Source organism: Micromys minutus (genome assembly GCF_963924665.1).
Source record: "Micromys minutus genome assembly, chromosome: 1".
Lineage (NCBI taxonomy): Eukaryota > Metazoa > Chordata > Mammalia > Rodentia > Muridae > Micromys > Micromys minutus.
The window spans coordinates 45,630,523-45,644,837 of NC_137969.1; the positions used below are offsets into that span (position 1 = coordinate 45,630,523).

The window sequence follows — 14,315 nt, forward strand, 5'->3', positions numbered from 1 at the left end:
ACAGTTGTAAGCAGTCATGCTGGGAACTGAACCTAGGTCCTCTGGAAGAGCATCCAGTGCTCTTAGCAGCTGGGCAATCTCTATTGCAGCAACCTCCCCCCTTTTTTATAAAAAAAACTTTGTTTTTATTTCATACAATTCTGTGCTGACTTAAAACTTTAAATCCTGTTGCTTTAGGACTATGTGCAGCTTGATAATTAAATCTTCAGAAAGCCTGGTCATCCTACTGCACCATGGGTAAGTAAGTCTTGTTGGGAAATGAGGGTATAGATGCTGCAGCACTCACTGAGATGCTGCTAGGGCTCACTAATAGCAGAGAGTTATACTGTATTGGTGGGAGGCCTGGGAAGATGAGGACAATCCACCTCCCTGGGTACTGTGGACAGCCAGGGAGCCCCATTCATGTTGCACATTCTCCTCAGAGATACGTTGTGGGTCTCACTTCTCCCTGGCGTCATTGGCCTATGAAGATGAAGGGAGCAGAGGTGAAGAACAGGGTTTGGACAGTAATAATGACACACTGGAACCAGCTTCAGGGAGACAGATCAACTTTACTTGGTGTGATTCCTGGGTTATATAGTTTTGAAGAAGGGGGATAGGAGTATCCAAGGTGGGCAAAGATCACTGGCTGAAAGCTAAGATATCAAGGTGCTTGAGGTACCTCGTTAGCATGGAGGCACTTCAGGAATCCCAGATGCTCGCTGAACTGATTCTTCTTAGGAGAGAGGAAGCTGATCCTATAATTTAACCAAGTTTCTGACATTCTGCAGGTATGGAGTGTGGGGTCCGGGATTCCCCCAGGTTGAGACGAGGAAAGCCTTACTGCCAAAGGGAGTTCACCATTTGCTCCAAGCTCAGAAGGCTATCTGGACAATGGTAGACTTCGACCTTAGCAGCAGGGCAACAGTGGGTGACTGAATGGGAAGGAAGACCTAGGCCATCACAAATAGAACCAGGCTGTATAAAAATCAACAGGCGCCGCAAGCACAGTCAGATATGATATGGACACAGGATGCAAATGCAATGGGCTCACATGAGAATTTGCAGGTCCACTGCAGGTCCCTGGCAGCAGTTGGTTTTTTGACTGGTCAATAAGGAGCCAGTGACCCATGGCTGAGCAGGGGACACAGGCAGGACTTTGAGGATTCCCAGAGAGGAAACGCAGGACAGGGAAAAAGAAGGAAGAGGATACAAACACGAGACCTGTGGAAGACAGAGAACCAGCCACATAAGAATCAGGGAACAGCGCCAGGGGCCATTCCCCCAAGTGGGTCTGGGGTAGTAGAGATAAAGTATAGATTTTAGAAAGTGTTAACTAAGGAATACTGGAGGGCAGTGTGTGCTATCTTTGGGGAGGTTTGGAAGTGCCCAGTCATTGAGCTAGTTAAGGCATAATAAAATATAAAGGGTGTGTGTGTGTCTTTCATTCATGAATCCAGAGCTCTGGGTGGGTGCAGAGATACGAACAAATAGTATCTAGACACAATGAGCAAGGACATCATTTTGTTTTATAATTACGTTTTTGCCAAGGCCCTGATACAGAAAGGAGATGGAAGGCAGCAGCCCTGAAGTGCCTTCCTGGTCACCCTGCATGCCCTTGTAGAAGTCTGCTGCCCTGTCTATCCAGATGTTTCCTCATTTTTGACAGGATGCTAAAATAGTTTGTCAGTTTCAACACCAGCCATTCTGAGGTCTGTGCCAATTCATAGTCCTGGCTCTAGATAGAATACAAATCACATAAAACCTTCTAATGTCTTCAATATAAAGGCAGTTGTCTGGCAGTGGTGGTACACACCTTTAGTCCTAGCAATCAGGAGGCAGAGGCAGGCAGATATGAGTTTGAGGCCACTTTGGTCTACAGAGCTAATTCCAGAACAGCCAGGGCTATACAGAGAACCCTGTCTCAAAAATAGGGAAGGGGCAGGGGAAAGGCTCTGGAGAAATGGCTCATTGGGTACGAACGATTGCTACTCATCATCTAGGACCTGAGTGCAGATGATGTCTATATGCATCGGTGGGGGCGGGCACAGGATAAGACAAGGCCTGTGATTGGGCAGTGAAAAAGAAAGGCAGAAGACTTAAAAAAACAAACAATAAATTTGCCCCCTTTTAAAGAAAAAAAGGCGGGAGAGGTAGAAGAAAAGGATGATCCACCCCCATGTGGCTTTAAATAGTCACAGGTAGCTATGAATATCTTATAAGAGATGGATTATTTCAAAACAACTTGTCTTATCTAGGTGGGCAGTTTATATCATATCAATTAGCTTTGAGTTTATTGTGTGGACGTTTTGTAGAGTAAGAATTTACTAATATAAATATAATGGATAAATTACAAGTTTCGAGAGTTTTGATTTTTGTCGGGTTACTGGGAATTGTGATTATCACCCAGGGCGTGGATAAAGAGAATGTGAGCAGATATCTGAGAGATAGGTGGCCCTGCATGTAGCCAGCCATGGAGGTGGAGAGACCACTGGAGACAGAGAGTAGCATGGCATAGTGCCTGGAACAATTCCCCGTCGATTAATATTTGCTGCTACACCTGAGCTTGGTTCTGAAGAACTACATAAAAAGCTGAGTGTGCCCATGCACGCCTGGAGGGAGAGATAAGAGGGTCAGTGGAGTTTGCTGGCTACCAGCCCAGCTCTGGGTTCACTGAGAAACCCTATCTGGGAGAAATAAGGGTAAGGGAGAAGAGTAACAGACCAGAGCATCCTGAGTTTCTGTTCTATATATACATGCACAGGTGTGCACACCTACACACACACACACACACACACACACACACACACACACTAAATTATAAAAGATTTATTAATTATGTGTAATTTTCATATTTAATCATCTGGTCACACGCTGCTTTGTAATTTATTGATACTTCTGTGCTGGGCTTATAAAGTGTCAGTTGGCACTCTTATCCTACAGGAGACAGACAAGGGGGGTTCCTTTGCATGAAAGCTAGCTTGGTGTTTCATACATCTGTGATGCATTCAGAGACAACAATGGCCACCTCCATATGAGCAGGAACCAATCAAACTCCAATGAAACTTGTTATTTCTCAGATTTGGGAGTTGACTAGAGTCCAGCTTAACCTAACAGTCAGTTGTGTTTAGATGCACACTTCTGTTGCAAGACCCCATCTAAGATATCTTGTCTGTAGTGGTGGGCAGCTAAGACATAAGGTAGCACTCACAGCATCCTTCTCTGGGAGGTGTCACCTGCTACTCAGTTAACCCTGGGTCCCTTCTTACCAGTCTGGATATTAACTGTGCAGGCCACAGGACATGTTCTTTTCATCAACATTCATTTTCATTAGCTTCTATTTATATTCCATTCTCCAAGCTTTCAGTCAGTTCTGAAGACAGAACTTCACTGATGAACAGCTTGACACGATGTCAGCTATTAAGATTGTAGGTGCTCACACCAAGCCTCTGCTACAGTTTCTAACAGGCTGTGATCTTAAGAGACATCAGAGAAAGGGAAGGCCACAGTAGTGGAAATTGGCCCTTAGCTGATAAAACTGGTATGAACCAGAGCGTCCATGTACAGCCAGAACTGAGAGTAAGGCCAGAGCCTTCACTCACATCCTTGCACCTGGGTGGGGCTTTCTGACTTGAATGCTAACCTCGGAGTGGGGTTCCAATAATGGGTATTAGGATGACTATTACCAAAGCAGAGATGATTCCATGAGTCCTGGTTCTGGCTACAGTCATTTTAGTCTCTCAGTTCTTAACCTCAAGATGGTTCTAGAATTACAAATGTAGAAAATCTAGCGGGCTCTTAGACCTCCTGCTACTGTTCTTGGCCTGTTCCTCATTGAGAATGAGTATCCCTTACAAAACTTTACAAAAACAACCCTTCTAGAAAACACAAAAAAGGATAATACCTAGGTGTCTAGAAGGGACTGGATCCCCTTGCTGTCTGGGGAAAGCCACAGACTGCATTTCAAAAAGCCTTTAGCAAGGCTTTTTCCAGCCTGAAACTACACACTCTGTTTCTAAAAGTGAAGAATCATATTTTCTGAATTCTTCTTGTATAGTTGGCTGTTATGTCATTTAACTGTTTTTCTTTGTATGTGTCTATATTTTTATAGAATTTTATAGAATAATATAGCTCATTGTAGTGGCTATTCCTGGTTGTCAACTTGACTACATCTGGAATGAACCACAGTCCAGAATTGGAAGGCTCACCTGTGATCCTGATCTTGAGGCTGGGAGATATAAATTTCTGACTTGTATCTTAGCATGGAGATCTTGAGGCATAGTGGCTATGAATCCCAGGACACTAAGGCAAGGAGATCTCTTGAGTTCAAGGTCATCTGGGGCAAAGCAAGTTCCAGATCACCTTTAATCTGGAACACACCTTCTGCTGGAGACCTAATTGGAAGAAGGAAGATTCTCTCTTCCTCCCCTGCTTGCCTTCTGGGACAGAGCAACTGCTATATCCTTGGATTTCCATTCACAGCTGCTGCTGACCATTGTTGGGGAGTTGGACTACAGACTGTAAGTCACTAACAGATTCTTTCACTATATAGAGACTACTACCCAAAGTTCTGTGACTCTGGGGACTCTGACTAATACATTTATTATGGCTTATGTTTAATAAGTTTTTAAAAATCAGTAAATATAAGATATACCTTGTCCAAAAGATCTTTTTATTCAGAAGTGTGTAATATGAGATATGGAGACCATCTTCACAAACCAGTTTTCTTTCCTAAAAGAATATTTTAGAAAACAATATACATTAACAGAAGTTTTCCTAATGGTCCAGAGTTTGAAGAGCTCATTTTTAAAAGCCCACACTGCCTGTGTGGTTATAACTTGCAATGGCGTGACTCAGCAAAACAGTGTGCTGGTATGAACGGCTCTTCCTTGCTTCCACAGACCTCATGGCCTGTGTCAACACTAGTGAGGTGGCTATCCTTCCTTCCAAGGCTGCCTCGGAGTTATGTGATGAAACACATTTCACCGCAGGCACATTATCCAAACCCTACACCATGTGGGATAGAAAGATGCTTGTACAGCCTTTTGTTCCAAACCACACCTTTTCTGAATATATTCTATGATTTCAAGATGTTTTCTGAGGGACTCTTGGGGGCTCATCTAAAGACTTCTGGCCATTGTTTCTTAATTTCTTCCCTTCAGTAAGGGGAGAAGCTGGTGCTTTTAGATGGGGTGTTGAAAGCTTTGGTAGTGTCTCCAAGTTGATTTAGAAGGAAGACCAAGGTAGATCCATGAGAGCTGGAGTGCTGTCACCACAGGCAAGAGAACAGCGTCTTAAAAGCATAAAGCAAAGGCAACTAAACTTTCCTAGCATTGGGATCAGATGACAAACACACTCAACAAGGATTAAAGTCTTCTGCTGGAATTCCTTGCTGTGTGGTGACTGCTTGCTGTGGTGGTCCTGGATGCCCCAAAGGCTGTGAGATAAAGGTTTGGCCATCTGCCTGTGGTGCAGCCGGGAGATAGAACTGTTAGGAGGTGAGAGCCAGAGGAAGGAATTTAGGTCAGTAATAACACGCCCTTGAAGGAGACAGGAAGTCTGCTTCTTTCCAATCTCCCTGAGGCTCCTGCCCTCAGGAGGTGTGTAATCCCACTTCAGTGCTTTCTACCAAGACACTCTGCCTCTCTTCAGGCCCAAAACAAGGGAGCAGAGTGATCATGGACTGAACCTTCCAAAATGGTGAGCCAAGATAACCTTTCTCCTGAACTGGTGATGCCCCAAGCACTTTGTCTCCATAAAGGGAAGTCCATTAAGATACTCCTACTAGAACAGTTTTTATCATAATACTCACACCCTCTGAGTATACATGCATATTTGCATATCTGTGGATACATCTGTGGTCTAATATGTGTGCACACACATGTGGAGGCCAGAAGCTGATGTTGGTCGTCTTTCTTGTGTGTGTGTGTGTGTGTGTGTGCGCGCGCGCGCGCGCGTGCGTTCACATGCCCTGTGAGAAAGGCACTTACTGCCATGTATGACAACCAGAGTTCAAGCCCTAGAATCTACATTATGGAAGGAGAGAACTAAATTTCCTTGTCTTCTGCTCTCTACAGGTATCCTGTAGCATGTGTGCTTTACGCCCCCCCACATATATACATACATACATACATACATACATACATACACACATACACACATACATACACACACATACACATACATACATACATACATACATACACACACACACACACACACACACACACACATACAGAGACTATGAATGTAGTTTTTAAAAAGTTTGCATATCCCTACTCAGGTCAAACCCAACCTCTAGATTCACACCACACCTATTCAATTACATCAGTCAGTCCCGGAAAAATCTCACTAGGTTCAGGCTAAATCTCGTCCAGAAAGACAAGTTCTGCTACACTGCAGTTCAGAACACACACCGGTGAGTCCTACGTGACTATAACACTTTCCTCATTTTCTGAGGGGGAAATATCAAGAATATTTTATGATATACAAGGTGTCATGTATGGATTACTAACAGTTTTCCCATGAACAAACAACAGCTGGAAAGAATTCCAAAGTGTCACTTCTACTGACTCTGAGGTGACCCTGCCCCACCTCCTCACACAAAAATGAATGCTTTACCGGGAGCTGCGTGCCCCCAGCCTCCTGTTTAATTTTGATTTTTGTTTGTTTTATTTATTCATGACAGGGTTTCTTTGTGTAGCTCTGGCTACAGTGGGACTCACAGAGATCTGCCTGCCTCTGCCTCACAAGGGCTGGGACTGATAAAGCTGCCACCGCCTGGCAGACTTCAGTGGTTTTTGTAAGTGTCCCTCAGAATCTTTATGTGTGCTAAAATATGGGAATCTCTCCAATGGAACAGATGGGAAAGTAAAATAACCCAGCAAGCAGAGATAGGCAAGATTTGAATTTGAAGGTTTTTCTCTTTTTTACCCACTTTTTAAAATATATTTTTATTTATTCTTGAAGTCTTTCATACATGTACACACCAATGGGCAAACAGGACTGTAAAAAGGTCAGTGGAGAAAGTCTGAGCACCTTCACTTCAAAGCTCCTTCCTCCGTTCTTCAGCTAGGCTGCCTGCATCAGCCTGTTGATACTCTCCTCTACCTCTGACAGCTTCTTCAGGATTTGCTTGACCTTAACTTCATCAAATTCCAGACACAGAAACTCAGATTCCTGTAAAACACAAAAGCATGTCTCAGAAGAAACCTGTAAGATAGCTGTACTGGTTTGAATGAAAATGGCACCAAAGGCACGTACATTGGCGTGTATTTGCTTACTCTCCAGAGGGGCCGCATAGGAGGAGGTAAGTCACTGAGAATGGGCATTGAGGTTTCAAAAGCCAAGACCAATCTCTGCCTCTGTCTGTCTGTCTGTCTGTCTGTCTGTCTGTCTGCCTGCCTGCCTGCCTGCTGATGAAAATATAAAGCTCTCAGCTACTGCAGCATGCTTGCCTGCTTCCTGCCATGATGATCACGGACAAAATCTCTACAACTGTAATTAAGCCTCCAAATTAAATGCTTTCTTTTATTAGTTGCCTTGGTAATGGTGTCTCCTCACAGTGACAGAACAGTGACTCAGACTCTAGCTGCAGAGAGGCCCAGGGCGCAGCACGGAAAACCAGATTCCAGGCCTTTAAGCCTATGCGAAGTTTTACCATACAAAGCTTATCCACAGAGTGTTCACAGTGAACCACAGGCACAGACAGAGACGGATGCCCTTGTTCTCACTGAGCAGCTCTTCTGCCCGGAAGCTCAAGTGACATGGCACACATTTGAGGTAGGTATGTAGGTATTGCTACTTTTCCGATGACAACTCTGAGGGCAGGAAAGGTTAACTTTCATCTGGCTGACGGCAAAGTCTGTGCTGTCTCCACCTTATATAACAATGAAAGAATTGTCATTTGTCCCGAGTTAGCCTGGCCCAAATGCAAGTCTGCCTAAAAAAGACTTGTGATGGGTTCACTGGGAAGTCTTAGCTAGACAACTAAAAAGGTGGCCAGATTTTGAAATAGTAACAGATATTTCTCAGGTCCTTCTCCATATGGTAAGACTTCCTCACAAGATCTCCCTTCAGTACAGTCCCTTCAGTCACTCAGGATTGGTCAGCCAAGGTATTTGTGGCAGAAATCTCACATGGCCCAGGTAACCCCAACTCTACACTGTCTTGAACGAGAAGGGCAAATTACAGGTATCCAAGAGAAGCAGTCTGTCCTACCTCATGGACAGTATAAACTTTACACTAGTATACATGCTTACAGGTTATACAACCCAATGGTCTTGCTTTCTAGAATATGAAATTAAGGTTCTAGGTATGTCAAGGGATATGCCTAATGCTCTTGTTTGTTACGGGCAGAATCACAGGGTTAATACTCTTATCTGTACATTTTCCTCTCTAAACTTAATTAAAAGGGATCAAAATATCCCCAAGAGTCTACTCTGACAAACGGACTGTTCTGAATTGAAGGCAACTGAGAATCATCGGATCCATTCTTGGAGCTTTCTCTATGTGATTAAAGCGAAACCCTCTGAGAGCAAGGACTGTGGGAGAAGACAGAAAGTGGGCACAGTGCAGCTCACCGACTGACTGCGTCTACCACTGGCCTCCTGTCACACGGTGCATCTTGCCGACTGACAGTGTCTACCACTGGCTTCCTGTCACCACTGCTCCAAGAACCTCATTCACTAGCCTTTCATTACTAAGGTGAACTTTCCAAGTCTGAGTTTTCAGTTTTCTGGTTTTTGTTTTGTTTTGGCGTGTATGTATGTGTATGTGTGTGTGTACACTGTGTGTACGTATGTGTATGTACACATACACATGTAGAAGTCAGAGGTCAACCTCTGCTGCTGGTTGCTGCCGCTGCCTTGGCTTTTGAGACAAGTCTCCTGGTGGCCAGGAGCGCACTGAGGGCGTGGCGGCCATCTGTCTCCCCAGCACTGTGATCAGAAGCTCATACCACTGCACTCGGCTTTCTCAGGTGGGTTCTTCAGATTGAACTCGAGTTTTCCCATGTACTTTACGATCCACTAATCCCATAACTGTGACCTTTTTATCTGACAGGGCTTCACTGTAAAGCTCTGCCTCACCTAGAACTCATTAAATAAACCAGGCTGTCCTCAAACTAACAGATCTGAGGGCCTCTGTCTCTTAAATGATGGGAAAAGGTGTGCACCACCACGTCTGGCCTTTAGACCAATTTTTACTGATAATGAAAACATTAAGAAGTTTATAGAGTACCATGGCATACTTTGAAACTTGCATATACTGTGTAATGAATCAAGTCAAACATACCTATCTCATTTTTAAGTGGTGAAAACACCAGTTCTTTCTTCTAGTCTTTGGAAATATGCAGTATAGTGTCTATAGACATTCAACTGTGGAACATCTCACTCCTACCTGTAACCTGGGGCCCATTGACTAAACTCTCCATTCCTTCTTTCCTTCTATTCTCTCCGGCCTCTGGCTCACCGACACCCTGCTCTCACCTGTGAAATCAGCTGTTAGGCGCTAAGGACTGAATCCAGGGCCTTATGCAACCCAAGCATGCGCTGCACCACTGAGCTGCAGTGACAGTGAGAGGGACTGGTACGCTGTGTGTGTGGAGATGCCACGTCACACATGTGGAGGTCATGTGTGGAGGACAGAAAATAACTTCTGTCAGTCCTCATCTTGTTTCGAATGTTTTACATATTTAGGGTGGGAGACAGGGCACATGCTATACTACACGTGTGGAGATCAGGGGACAGTGAGCCAGAGCTGCTTCTGCCTTTATTTATTTATTTTGTGTCTGTCTTTCTATCACCTGGGTTGGGCCTCAAACTCAAGTCATCAGGCTTAGAGCCATCTCCACAGCCTGAGCATTAGCTTTTTTTTTAGTAGCTTCCAGGGACTGAACCTAGGGCCTTAGAGCCCATGCCTTCTATCTTGTTTGAGACAGGCTCTCTGTTATTTTTCTGACTGTGTAAGCCAGGCTAGCTGGCTTGCAAGCTTCCAGGGGATCTTCTGTTTCCTAGGGATGCTGAGGGTACAAATGCTCATGTTACATGGCTTTTATGTGGGCTCTGGGGATTTGGACTCAGGTCCTCATACTTGGACGCATGCACTTTTACTCACTGAACCATTTCTCTAGCCCGAGATGAATGTTTTGTTTTGAGATACAGGGTTTCTTTGTGTAGTCCTGGCTGACCCTGAACTTACGGATCTGCCTGCCTTTACCTCCTAAACACTGGGATCAAATGTGTGCACCTCCGGGCTTTGCTGACATGAACATTTTTTACACAGCGCTTCTGAGTGACAGGCGGTCCTTTTCTCCCAGCGCCTGTCTTCTCTATTTAACTGACATGATGTACCCCAGGCCCAGTGGCGTTGCAGTGACAGGCCTTTGCTCTTTCTCCATCTTTATGGATGACTCAGAGCCCATGATGATGTGCATCTTCCTCAGCCATCATCTGTCAACAAGAACTTAGGTTGTTCCCACACTTGGCTGTTGTGAATAATGCTGTGATAAATAATAACGTAATAAACACAGGAGCACAGATGTCTCCTTGACACACTGATGTCATTTCCTTTGGATCATATGGTAGAGCTGCTTGCTTTTTTTTTTTTTTTAAAGTAGGTACATCAAAAAAAAAAATCATTATTTTGAGGTGAAAACTGGGCTTAAATATAGAATTCGGAAGGGGCACAATTTATTTAACAACAATGCCCAGTGATAAAAGGTCTTGGGCTTATCAAGGGTCTGGTATTTGTAGATTATATGATAATGTCAACAATCTCATAATTCTTTGCAAATCAGAATTTCTAGTAGCTAAACGAAAAATAAGAAAACAAATTCAAACACACACATGCATGCACAGACACACAGTGCTACCACATCCTTCCTGATCTCTATTTAACCTGTAAGTTCTGGCAGAAGAAAAGCGACCAGGAAGATTAGAAAATGCACAAGAGTCTCTAGCCCTACTCTCCGCTCTTGTTAATGCCTCGCAGGCTTGCCGTGTCCCCAAGCCTACACCCATGTTCTTGCCATTCTCTGAGAGAAAATGTGAGTAGTCTGAGGGAAGAGAGGGAGTCAGACAGAGTCTAGCTAGCTCTGCCTATGGCAAGCTTTTCAAGGCAGTGGGTAGGTGAGCAGAGAAAATAGTTTCTCTGTTTAAGGTGTGTCCAACATCAGTTGTACTGGGCCTTTGTTCAAATACAATGATCAGCTTCACATTAGTGTAGTGTTTTATAGACTGGAAACCCTTTCACATGCATGATCTCATTTGATCCTTTAACAGTCCCTGGGAAGGGACAAAGCCAGAAGTAAGCTACTCTGAACAATTGTAGAATTAGCAGAATTTTCCCCTCTAACCCAAAGCAGATGGTTTGAGCCAAATCTAGCAAACCTTGTCAGAAAATACAATGGATTTTATGAGTTTTGATATATTATAACCCCACTGATAGAAAATTAAGATTTTGTTTACTTAAAATTGTCCACAATTCTACAAGCTGGAGTTTCAAAGTTCAGGTCTGTGTGAAAGATAGGCAAGGGTAGCCAGCTCCTAACGGGGAAAGAACTAAGACTGTTTCGTGGTCACCACCATTCATGGTTTATAAGTAGAGCTAAGAGAACAGTGTGGGTATGGGACACGGGGACTCACTCTTGCCCCTGCACAAAGGAAAAGCTGCAGGGAAAGAAACAAGGAATGAGGGCGGAGTTCAGCTGTCTGTCAGACTGCTTGCCTAGGTGCACTTTCACTGCTAGTGCCCATAAATGGCAACACACACAGGAGGATCAGAAGTTCAAGGCCACCCTCCACCAGACAGTAACTTCAAGGCTAGACTAGGGTACACAACATCCTGTGTTCCCTCCACTCCCTAAAAAAAAGCAGTGGGGAGGATTGTTGGAAAATGCTAATAAATTTGAAGTTCAGAGGAAGACAAATTCATGCTTAAAATAATAAAACATAGTAACAAGACTAAGCAACAAAATGCTATATACCTTAACATACACTGGTGAGGGTCATTCTATCCTGCTTCACAGAAAGATAATGACTAACTAATCTGTGTAAAACCACAAGAATAATAAGTAAAGAAACCATTTTAAAATACAAACCGGGCCAAGCACAGTTGTTCATGCCCATGACCCCAGCAATAGAGAAGCTGAAACAAGAGAGTCACCAAGGATCAGAGGCCAGCCTGGTCTACATACTGACTTCAAGATCAGCCTGGGTTCCTGAGAAAGACCTTGTCTCAGAACCAGCCAACAACCAACCAACCAAACAAGCAAACCCAGGTCTGGCTGGCTTCAGAACCTAAACACATGGTTATTTCACAACCTCAGCTTATATTTACACATTTATAGGTAATGTAAAATCCATCACTGATAGTTAATGATGTAACTTTAATAAAGAGCCAAAGGAAAGCTTGGTGTTGTTAGTATAATTCTCAAAATCCTCCACCAATCACGTTATAGGAGTTGAGGATTTAGCTTAGGGGTGGAGTTCTTGCCTAGCAAGTGCTAGGTCATGGGTTTGGTTCCCAGCACAGGAGAAGGAAGAAAGGGTAGGGGTTGAGAAAAGAAAGGCAGAAGGGGAAGAAGGGGAGAGGAGGGAGCTATAGATGAACATGTCCTGGCTGTATCTGGAGAACTCTTGAGTACAAGAGTAGTCATTTTATGGGGAGAAAGGAGAAAGGACAGTGGAGTTATTAAGGGCTTTGGACCCAGGCTGCAAATAAATAAACTCAGTTCCTGAGGCTTTTTATTCTGACTACTGTGGTTATAAAGGGCGGAGGGTAGGAGAATTTGCTTGTCCTCAGGAGAGCTACCTTTGTTGTTCTATGAACCAATGTTTCAAACTTCTAGAGTGAGATTTCTTCTCACACCATCCTATTTTATACCAGCAGAACCAAAACACCTGCTCGGACCTGGGGTTCTCTTCATCAGTAACCACAGGAATCGCCAATTTTATATTGTATCTAAGAAATCAATTACTCACTAAAAAAAAAAAAATTAGATCAGGTACTTGTGGAATGTGAGAACATATATTAAATCCCTAACTTAAACATTTAATAGCTTTCATCTTTGACCCATATCTATCCTCCACCTAAGCCAAAGGTAAAGAGGAGAGAGAACCTTTGATAATGTCTTGATCACAGAATCAAGGCTTGACTGACAACCATGTGAAACACAGAAGAGGCAGAGCACACAATATTATGAACAAACAGTTTTATTCCATTTACCTATCATCTGTCTTTCTGTCTGTCTGTCTGTCTCTGTCTGTCTTTAATGTCTTTAATGCTAGGGAGTAAACCCAGGCCCTCATGCATGTAAGTTTAGCACTGTAGCTCTGGATTACATCTCCAGCCCAATTCTTACATCTTTAAGAAATTTCCTGATTCTACCTGCCAAGTAAGCTGTACGTCTGAATGTCTAGAAAACATAATGATCTTGTAAAGAAGACAAGTACCACACGCTCCCTGACAGTGTTGCTCTCCATGAGTAATGCTTAGTGAACACAGGCTTTGAAACCACACCAATCTAAACTAAGATTCCACCATTTTACAGCTGTCTTAAGGTTAACCGGATTATAGTTTCTGAGTTTGTAAATTTGTGATCTCAATAGGTTTAACTGCTAAGGTTTCTGAGACTTTTAGAATGATCCTCCCAGAGTGATTCAGCGTTCCTGAGAGGAAACCTGTGCCCTACACCTGTCTTATTTTACTATGGTAGTTCTTATCCAGCAAGATAAAAATTATAGTGGTTACCTACACACTATTTCTGATTTTTCAACAGAAAAAGCTAAGTACGTCAGGCTGGCACACAGTAGGCCTCTATGATATAGCATGGCTAAGGTCTTTGGGAGCAGCCTGAAGTCAGCCTCATCTGGCTGCTTAATGTGCCTAAGAGCTGCCTCCAATACCCTGCTCTGGGGCTGCCAGTATTAAATCAGGAAGCACTCATCCATCAGTGAGTGGAAGAATACCAGAGGTGCAGCAGCTGGCTGTGACAGTGGCCAGGGCAGCGCAGGACAGGAGTCTGACAGGGCAGAAACAAACAAGGCTCCAGGAAAGGATTGCCAATGGCCTTCTTATAGGACTTGGGTCCCAACTCTGTTCTCTGTCTGTCCATCACTGCCATTCTGGGAAGAATCCCCAGTCTAAGCATTTTTCTTATAATCAAATTGAGAAATAATTCTAATATTCAATAATACACAGAGAAAACAGGGACTGACAATTTAGATAGTATTCATCTTCTTCACCTGAGCGGGAATGCAGAGCAATCTCAGTCCCTTGCTTTGATATGAAGTTATTCGGTGCATGTTAAATTGTCCTCTCACAATATCTTACAA

At 43.6% G+C, this 14,315-nt stretch overlaps 1 protein-coding gene across 3 annotated transcripts in view; it reads right to left on the minus strand.

Annotated features, from left to right (window-relative positions):
* Positions 1-606: 606 nt before the first annotated feature.
* COMMD1 (copper metabolism domain containing 1) overlaps positions 607-14,315 on the minus strand; it is a 116,637-nt gene continuing 102,928 nt past the window's right edge. For 2 of the 3 annotated variants that reach the window (XM_080920265.1, XM_080920267.1), the window contains exon 3: positions 6,908-7,158. In XM_080920265.1, the coding sequence (XP_080776391.1) occupies positions 7,051-7,158 (108 nt within the window). In that variant the 3' untranslated portion in view covers positions 6,908-7,050. Of the gene's footprint in view, positions 1,204-6,907; positions 7,159-14,315 lie in introns of those variants that run through there. The other variant, XM_080920266.1, reaches the window with a different exon arrangement.